The following is a 10,365-nucleotide window of genomic DNA, read 5'->3' as shown; positions in this document are numbered from 1 at the left end:
GATAGTCCGCACCAGAACGCATGGCACATCAGTGCCTGAGTTCAGGTCCAGTGCGATGTGTAAAAATAGTGCTTGCAGCATTTTTTCAGATGACGTCACATTCCCGCCAGTTACATGTGAACATACTACAAACCATGACAGTAATCATATAACATCAGATCTTATGCATACCTTAATAAAAATTGCTTGCTCTTCAAGTAACATCGCATTGGGAGCTGTGTTGTTAAATAGCTCTGTCCGCCCCACACGTGATCTTGTGCGGTAGGCAGAACCCTAGAGTCCCTGGCCGCCCATCCCTATTGCCCACTGAGTAGAGGCTGGCTCGGCAGGGGCATGTGCAGTGACTACCGGCGCACTCGTATTGCCTCTTGCCTCTTTGCTCAGCCGATCAATTGAGGGCTGCAGATGACCATTCAAATGTCCTATGTATTGCCAGGCAACTAGGCAACGCTCTCCACATAAGGACGGGCAGCCAGGAGCTCTGGGGTTCCGCCTACTTCCGCATGAGATCACATGTGGGGCGGACAGAGCTATTAAACAACATGGTGATCGCTGCTCCCAATGCGATGTTACCGGCACGGCTTGAAGAGCAAGCAATGTTTATTAAGGTATGCATAAGATCTGATATGTTATATGATTACCGTCATGGCTTGTAGTATGTTTACATGTAACTGGCGGGAATGTGACGTCGACGTGAGAGGGGGGCTGTGATTTTTCTCGATTGGTTTATTGGCTGTCACTATTGTGTATTTAAGTCACTTTATATTGTCGGCGTTCATTTTCTGTTTGCCTGAAGAAGGGACCACTGGGTTCTGAAACGTCCCTCTGAGATGTTATTGATGGAGGTGCCCTCCGCACACCTTTCAGCAGTCCCGGCCAACAATCAAATAAATGGTGCTCGAAGTAACTTCACGGATGGCACCGTGCAAAACACAAGATTGAAGAAAATAGGTCACCAGCACTCCATAAGTTAAAAAGAATGAGTCCTTTTAATGGACAATGATGTTTCGGGGGCCACACAGGGTCCCTTCTTCTTGCCTTGAAGAAGGGACCCTGTGTGGCCCCGAAACGTCGGCTCATGTTGGATTTCTGTGACATCATTGTCCATTAAAAGGACTCATTCTTTTTAACTTATGGAGTGCTGGTGACCTATTTTCTTCAATCCTCTGAGATGTTACACTACCATATTCAATAAAGAGATTGACTTGGCATCGCTTTGGAGTGCAAGTGACTTTGCACTGGTTTCATGAGATTTGCGGAGGCATCTGCTGTCACTGCTGCAACCACCCTGTTTCATTGGGATTGTACAGTCAGGAGTGCAATGGGACATATTGAATCTTAAGTGATCTATTGCAAATCGCATGTAATTATATCATACAATTACACAAAGACTGCTGCTTACAGATGTGGCCTCTGTCACTGTCACCTGGTCATCAACTGGAACATGTACAGCATCCACATCTAAAGGGAACACCTGGCATTCCTACTGCAGGAATCCATAGGTTTCTGCCACATGAATGCCAGAACACCCAGTGTGAACAAGGCGTTAGACCAGGGGTGGGCAACTCAGGCCCTGCAGTTGTGCTTTAACTGCAAATCCCAACATGCCTCTGGGAGTCATGCCTGTAACTGTCAGTCTTGCAATGCCTCATGGGACTTGTTGTTCCACAAGAGCTGGAGAACTGAGTTGCTGACCCCTGCTTTAGACAGATGTTACCAGAATGGATGTCTACATTGGAAGACTTACCCTCACCTCTTGTTCTGGTGACAACTAAGGTTGTAGTCCATCACAGGAGCGAGCTTGGAGCAGTGGCTACTTTACAACACACACAAGGACCATGAGGAACAAAAGTAGCCACCCTCCAGAAGGAAGGACAGTGTCAGCACCAATTCAGAGATGATTTGAGGATCTGCAGCCAAGTGATACACAAATAAGACACATTTTTGATAATAGTTAGAGTGCTTGAATGCATTTGTAAGATTCAGCTTCTGACTTTAGTGTCACTTTCAGGACTGGTAAGCTGAAGTATCTCATTTTTTCTTTCTTTAATAACAATAGGATGTGAAGATAATGAGAGTGATATACAAATAAGATACATTTTTGTTAATAGTTATGCTACTGGAAAGCATTTTCAAGAATTAACAGAGTTTAGTGTCACTTTAACCTCATATAGTGATTATGAAGCAGGTACACTATGAAGCAGGTTCCTGCTTCATAACCACTTAAAGGAGAACTATTGGGTCAGTGTTTTTCCCCATAGTTCTCCTTGGGGTAACGGGAGGACACAAACTAGCGTCCTCCCGTTACCCTAAGCTCAGTATACCGCAAGCTACAGCTCACGGTATATTGAGATGCCACACCGCCCAGCTGCGTGAGTGACAGCTGGCTCTGCCTATCTAGAGGCAGAGCCAGCTGTACCCGCCCCCTCCCCCGTCCGTTCCGCCAGTCAGTGCTGGCAGATCGGAGCGGGAAGAGGGGAATCCAGCCCCTGTCACGGCAGAGAGCCGTGACAGGATCGAGAGGTGAGGGAACCCGGTATGTGTTCCCTCACCTCCCGATCTACTGAGCCGACCTGTGACAGTCTCATTGTCACAGGTCGGCTTAGAACTATGAGGTGAGTGGAAATCGCTCATCTCATAGTTCTCCTTTAATGAAGCAGAGTGTATCTGGAAGCTCAGCTGATTGCATCTGAGGATGAGGAAGAAACCTGCACATCTAAAGTCATGCCAGGGATGCCTTGCTTGATGTAACGCCTGCAAAACCAATGCGTGGCAACAAACCCCAGTCCAACAGCATCAGCACTTGCTGGCACAGTCTGGGAAGGAATTAGTGATCCTGCATCCCTCTGGGATGGACATCAGAGGGCTGACTGCCCGCAGCATCGGACACTGTCCCTGCTTCATGGCAATGCAGCCTTTTCCCCTCCAGCACACACAGTGAATACAGCGCTTGCAGGAGTGAGTCTGCAAACTCTTTAGATCTCCCTTCAGAAAATAATCGATCCCTTCAGAGCCGATAGCAGCACAGCTATGACTTGCTTGTCCAAGGCACAGAAGGCTGGAACTGTTGATGCAGCTTTAATCATCGCTGTGCCTGTGAGCCGTGCTGCACACCTCAGCCCGTGCTCATACCTATGATTCTTGCACTGGTGGTTGCGGTGTTACAATTGGGAGCTGTGAAGGAGGAGGTGCCACTGACAGCAGGATTGTCAGGGGTGTGTGTATGAAGGGAAGGGGGGTGGCTGGGGGGGAGACCCTGATCCTCGAAGGAAAACAAATCGGAAAGAGAGGAAGAGGTCTCTTGGAAGAGAGCACTTTGGATACCTGCTATGGTTTACTTTCATGTTCCTGCACGGGTCTCTGCGCGCTCGCAGATGGAATGCAGGGAATCTAAATGATAGTCGTCGTCGAATTTGTGGGGCGCCAGCGGCGACCCCGATCTCACAGCTGAGTGCGAGGCGTGCGTGCGTGCGTGTGTGTGTGTGCGCGTCTGTCGTCTGCGTCTTTTGTCAATCCGGTCCGCCTATGCTCGGGGAGCCTGTACCTTCCTTTTCCCTGACATGAGAAGAGAGTGAGAGGGCGGACCTGCTCCATCTCCCCTGCAGTCATACACTAGAATGGCTCTGTCCCCGAGGAGGTACTGGAGATCAGCCTGCGCTCTCCGTGGTGCTGAAACCACCGCTGCTGCTGCTACTGCTGGTGCTGCTGTCACCGCTCTGGCTGGAGGCTTCCACAAACCTGCCATTCAGATGCCACTGCTGCCTCCACAATGCTTGCTGCTGGTGCTAGGCTTGGGATTGGGACCGGGTTTGGTTCGTGGATCCAGCGGAACAACGATCGAGCAGCCTACTAACAGCACGTCCTTGTCTATCATGGGTTTGATGCCTCTCAGCGAAACGGTGGCAAAGGGAAGTATCGGCAGGGGGATCCTGCCTGCCGTGCTTTTGGCTATTGATCAGATCCGCAATGAATCCCTGCTGCATCCCTACGTCCTGGACCTGAAGCTCTATGACACAGCGGTAAGAGGTTCACCTACTGCTTCCCTTCTGTTTGTGCTCTTGATGATGCACCTAGATCCATTCTATGCAGCTATGGATTGGAGATAACTAGTCATTGCCCATTAATTGATCATTTTTTTCTTAAATTGTAGAGGGTGTGCAGGTATGTAGCTAGAATTTTGCAATAATGGGACGTTGTCTTTGGCTACTCCTAGAGGTTTATCTGGCTACTCCTAGAGGTTTATCTGAATACGCTATGTATGTTTGACGGTATGTCATTAATAGGGTTGTTTGATGGTGTTGTGCGTGATTTTTCCCATAACATAGCAACAAGGCACAATTCCTTGAGTGGGAGTCAATGTAATGATGAAGAGAATGCAGAAATGCAGCTTAGCTCTTCAGTATGTGCTTCCAGCACCATTATGCTGCATAGGTGCATGCCTACCTTTTCTTGCTGAAGATAGCTGCATGTATGTTTGTTAACATTATCTGCTTGCGGCTTTCATTATACATCTATATCACTGAACCTACCATTTAGGTTTAGTCATTTCAATCCTGATGACTCTTCTATTCTATTATGATATAGGCATAGTTCAGCTGGTTGAGCAACAGCTGCATTTAAAATGTCACTTGTTTTGGGCTTTAGACGAGCAGGTATAGGCAGCCAATATCTTTACCTGGCATATGGAATTATCACTATGTGTGTTTCATGTTCAAAATGGAATAGGAAAGTTTAACCATGATTTAAATTGGCCATTGCTGTGCTCTTACTGCATATAAGGAAATTATTTCGTCTAGGTGTATATAGCTAGTGAATACCAATTAACATGGCTGAGGATGAGCAACACTTATCTAATGTATCCTAGAACATTTCTAGGGATATTGATTGCGCTGTCTAGATAATCCACCCTGACTCATGTAAAGAGGTCAAAATAAAGACAGTACATAATAGCTGAAAATCTGCAAACTCAGAATATGTAAATAAGCTAAATAGATTCTGGTCTCATTCTACAGAACATGCTTGGCATGACCCTGTTGAGTGAGCGAGTGCCTGAAGATGGCAGTCATTTCTTGTGGAGATGCTTGATACCATTTCCAAGGCAACCTCTTAAAATATTCAGCTTGTTTCTGATGGACTACACCTATACCTTTGTGAGTTATGTAAAAAAAATGCAAACAGGATTAATATTGCCCAGTCTTAGTCTAATGAATTAAAACGAATTGTGCTACACATTCAATAAGTATTAGTTATTCCAGCACGTAATACCATATATACAGTATCAACTCATACATTGAAAAAAATTGATTCATTTTTTTCACTTTTTTTAAACCTCCCTCTTATTAATTAATCTTTCTATAAGCTGCCGGTTTTGCACAATTGTGTATTGTTTTGATTTGTAATGCAGATGTAGAATCCTAGGTACTAAACCTCGAAAACTAATCTGTAGCCAGCTATATGGTTGCATTTTGAATTTATATTTTACCCGACAATTATTCACAACATAAGCAGACACTGAGACAGAGTTCCTCCATCAGAAGTGTTTCACAATGATTCAAGCCAGCAATTAAAGTAGTAATAATAAAAGGCATTAGGGTGTGGACCTTTTTTTTGTTTTCTTTTGCATTGTTTTGCAAATCATTTGCTGAAGATTTGAAAATGTGTGTTGCTTACTAGCAGATTTAAATCAGAAAAATGGCAGCTGGAAAATGAAAGTTTGAATCTTTTTATTTGCTATATTGAAACACCAAGGGTTATATTTATGTGAATCTGACATGGACCAAATATTCACTGCATGTAAATCTTCTGGTGCATGTGTTTTCAATGACCAAAATTGTTTCGATTCAAATGAAAATCACATTAACTGCTTTTATAAATATGCCATAAACTGTCTCAGAAGGTTCCCCTTTTAAGCACTTTCATAATTAAAATGTATGCATACCCTAAACTTTTTTTGTTTTGGATATAGTGGTCAGGTTAGAAACTCCGATCGAGTATTTTTTTGTGTCTGTGTCCAACTCAGGAGATTTTGCTTCACTTCCGGTTCTGGAGACTCAACAGTAAATGAGAGGAAATCTCCACAAAGTGAGGGGAATTCCCATTTTTAAAAGTTGTCACTAGAATATGTATCTTGATTGGATGATTTACCCTCACCTCTTGCTCTGGTTACAACTGTAAAAGTTCAAATTTCCCTTCACTCTGTCTTAAAGGAGAACTATGGGGTCAGCGTTTTTCCCCATAGTTCTCCTTAGGGTAACGGAAGGACACAAACTAGCGTCCTCCCGTTACCCTAAGCTCACGGTATACTGAGACGCTGCAGCCGGAGCGGGTACCGACTTAGATGACGGGATCCGCCCAGCTGCATGAGTGAAAGCTGGCTCTGTCTAGAGGCAGAGCCAGCTGTACCCGCCCCCTCCCCCGTCCATTCCGCCAGTCAGCGCTGGCAGATGGGAGAGGGGAATCCAGCCCCTCCCCCTGTCACTGCAGAGAGCCGTGACAGGATCGAGAGGTGAGCGAACCCGGTATGTGTTCGCTCACCTCCCGATCTACTGAGACGACCTGTGACAGTCTCATTGTCACAGGTCGGCTAGAACTATAAGGTGAGTGGAAATCACTAATCTCATAGTTCTCCTTTAATGACAATGGTCAGAAGAACAAAAAGTAGGGCGAATCTGCCCAATGAAGACACAAATAGCAAAAAAAAAAAAAAGTTTTACCTTTTACATGCCCTCGGAGGCCCAGGGAGTGTGGTATCATAAAACTAGAACAAGGGAAAAAAAGCTTTTTGCCCATGGTAGCTATCCAGGTTTAAATAATTCTTTAACCTACACTGAGAAAATAATCTATAAAAGCTGCCTTGGAACAATACATTTCTAAAATGTCATTTTTAAATTAAAAGAAAATAAACAATTGCATTAAAAAATGCTGTTTGTAGGATTATTTTAAAATGATGAGTAAAGAGATACAATTTTAAAGGGCTGCTAAAGTAGGATTGAGTTCATATTATAGGGCATTTTCTGAAACATTAGATCATATTTCTGGTTCACTTTTTTTGTTGCTGGATCAAAAAGGCTTGAAGTGTTAAGATTTTCCAAAATCTGTGGTCATGAATTATGAACAAAAATGTCAAAACACTGAAATGTATTTGTCTTACAACTAATTCATACTAAAGGTTTACCAATACCAGAACATAATCATATTTGCATAAAATGACAAGTATTAATTAAAATATATGCAGGAGTAACCTTACACTGGCTGAATAGAAAATGGGAAACATTATTTTTGGTAAACACTGTGTAGCTGTTCTCTCTTCTCAGATTGGGAGAGGGCTGCAGTGAATATGATCATCAACCTAATCAACAATCGATTACATTTCTCATTTGATTTTCTTTTTCAAATGTCATATTTTCTGTCTTTTGACACATTTTACATATATATAGGAGAAGAGATATTGCTCTACCATGTGTCTCAAACACTAATGTTAGTGCCTGTGTCACTCCCTTTTTTTCTGTAATCTGATTATCAGAAAAGCTTCTGATGAAATATCCACCTTGCTGACTCTCATACTTACCGAGCCTGGTGTAAAAAAAAAAAAAAACAATCGCCAGTAGTAGGAAGTTTCTCGCAGTCACTAATCAGATGCAAAGTTGCCTTAGAAGTAAGAATGTGGTTGGTAATGCACAGATTTAAAAACTGCAAAGCATGGTTTCCAGAAAAATATATTCCTATTGCGTTCATACTGACCCTCAATGGAGCAGTGTGTTTCCAACTCGTAGGGGATTACACACGTTAACTAAACTTTCTGACTTTAGCACACTTGGTGTGTTTTATGGATAACGTTAGTAGTTAACTAAATACTTTTTTATGTTGCCTAAAATTGCTCTTCAAGAAGTTTTTTTTAAAATAATTTCCAGTAACACTTATAGCCATGTGCATTTGGTAGTAAACCATGCCCACTGCTAGCATAACTATAAACACAAGGCCACACTTTCAAAAAGATTTTTGTCATTTTTATATATTTAGAAATTATTTAGAAATGTCAGTGAGCTGGGCGAGATGCCAGGCAGAGTGTCACCGCTTGCTAAGAGCTTTTAGCAACCTGGGATGCTGTGGCCAGTTTATGAACTTTACCTTACCTTACAATGTTTCTAATTGTTAGAACACTTTAGTGGACCTTTTTACCTGAAATTTGCCAAAACAGCCTTTCATCTATTTTTACGATGTAAAGACAGAAAGGGTTTTTAAAAAAAATTACTCAGACTGGCTGGTTGAAAATTCACTGCAGATTTGAAGGCATATAATTCCTGTAACTTCTATAGCCCAATATCACCGCTCCTTCACAGCAGCATGCGAGAGAATGGTGGGTGCTCACCATCTGAACCCATCTTGCTCCAGCATCAACAGTTATTTACAAAAAAGTCCGGTCACACACGGTTGCATACAATAACTCCTGCTATTAGTAAACGGGTAAAGGAACCCTTTACCCATTCACCCAAAGTAAAAAGTAAAAAAAACCATACAGATATGGTGCTAGTTTTAAAGATTATTGCTTAACTCAAATGGTTAAAAATAATTACAAACAAATAGTTCTTTTTCTTCCCTATTATAGTCCTCCTTTAAGGCTCTATTATAGTCTCCTTTTCAGTGGGAAACCCTAGCATTAAGGGCCTGTTCATACCAGCAAGTATGCATTAAGGTGCACATAATCTGCACCCACAGGCATGCATTGTGTATGTGTGCTGCTCTATGCGCGACTACACGTTGCCATGCATTACAGTGGTTCACAATGCGCATGTAAAAATGCAACATGTCTTTTATTACCTCAGGATGCACCAAATCAATGCATTTGTGTGAACTAAAGAAACAGATCATAGGGCAAATTGCCTTGTCTATACATTGGTAACTAAAGAATGGCATTCTGGTAAACTAGCAGGCTTTAGTTTCACATCTTAATTTTCAATAACATTGTTGATTTAATAAAAAAACCTCAATACCAGGTAAAGCTGCACTCCAGAATCCCTTTCAGTTTTGACCCCTATTTCCCTTTCCTGTTCCACAAAAACAAATGTACTTTAAAAAAATAAAGTCTTTTTGTTTAATGCATCCTTTTATTTTGTGTGATGTCATGAGCTGTTTCCTAAACATCTATGTTTTTGGGCATCAGGGGGAGGATCTGTGCTGGTGCTGTATCAATTAAGTTCTCTGATATGGTGGACATTCACGGCCAGAGTTCAGGACTGTTAGTTGCTTTCTGGTTAATGCCCATACATTGCAATGAATGCATGTGGGTGGGGGTGGGTCAGAACCAGGTACCATTAGTAACACATCACCACCCACCACTCACTATATTACACAAATAGGGCTATATGACTGGGATACGGGACAGCAATGTCTGGTCACAGAAACAGGAGCAAGAAATAACAAGCAGGCATAAGTGACATGTTTGGGAGACATGAAAGAGAGAGAGAGCAAAATTTTAAAAAATAACACCATTTTGTAAGAAGGTAAAAAAGCACTTAATTAATTCTATAAAATTATTTTGGCTGGTGTTCAGCTTTAAATTGGGGACACAAGCATTATAACAGGGAGTTTTCACTAACAATGGCATGGGATAAACATTTGTATGCTGTGTTGGTATCTTCTGGTGAAATCAATAATTCTGTCTTATTTTAATAAACATCTAAAAATAAAGGGCAAATGAGTGATGGGTTGTTTAAGTTGAGCCAGGTCATTTGGACATAAAAGTAGATAAGGTGAATGAGGAGTACATACTTTACTTGCTCTAAGGGTTACTATTTCCACCCTCATGATGAGTAAACTGTATTAATGTATTCACCTGATGTAGTGTGTATTCAGAAGACAGTTCTGGGGCAATGAGTTGTGACCACAACAAAATTGGCAAGAAGGTTGTTTTCCAGATGGGTTGATGTGATGCTGACCTATTTAAAGAAGGCATCTGCAAAGACCAAAATCAGATGAAAGTACTGACATTTTCAGACCAATTATTAGTATGTTGTACCATGCTCACATGTTTTAAAAATGCGCATGGAAGTTTAATTATGAGCATTTTTAGCAAAAGGCTTGTTGGTCTAATGACAAAGACAATATATTTTGTAGGCATTTCATTGAAAATAAAATTGTAAAAAAAAAATAAAGTTCATTAAGTCATGGGCTTTTAATTACAAAATAATAATTAGAAAACAACCATTTGCATTTGATTATTATAGTTTTTGTATAAAAAGACAATTCATTCATCCATTTGCTCAAAACCTGAATCACCCGGTTTCCAAGATTTCAGCCCTTCTAGAGTGCTTCATAAGAATGCAGTGCAGCACAACCTAAACAAGATGCTTCCTCATTGTGACTAAA

The 10,365-nt window shown here is 41.9% G+C and overlaps 1 protein-coding gene across 1 annotated transcript in view; it reads left to right on the top strand.

The window, feature by feature from the left end:
• The first annotated feature begins 3,548 nt into the window (after nt 1-3,548).
• The window catches only part of GABBR2 (gamma-aminobutyric acid type B receptor subunit 2), a 509,415-nt gene continuing 502,598 nt past the window's right edge, over nt 3,549-10,365 (top strand). Inside the window, exon 1 of the mRNA XM_018565262.1 lies at nt 3,549-4,019. Within this exon, the coding sequence (XP_018420764.1) occupies nt 3,618-4,019 (402 nt within the window). The 5' untranslated portion in view covers nt 3,549-3,617. The remainder of the gene's footprint in view (nt 4,020-10,365) is intronic.

This window comes from Nanorana parkeri, unplaced genomic scaffold (genome assembly GCF_000935625.1).
Source record: "Nanorana parkeri isolate BGI_ZX_2015 unplaced genomic scaffold, ASM93562v1 scaffold825, whole genome shotgun sequence".
Lineage (NCBI taxonomy): Eukaryota > Metazoa > Chordata > Amphibia > Anura > Dicroglossidae > Nanorana > Nanorana parkeri.
This window is presented reverse-complemented; position numbering and strand designations above follow the sequence as displayed.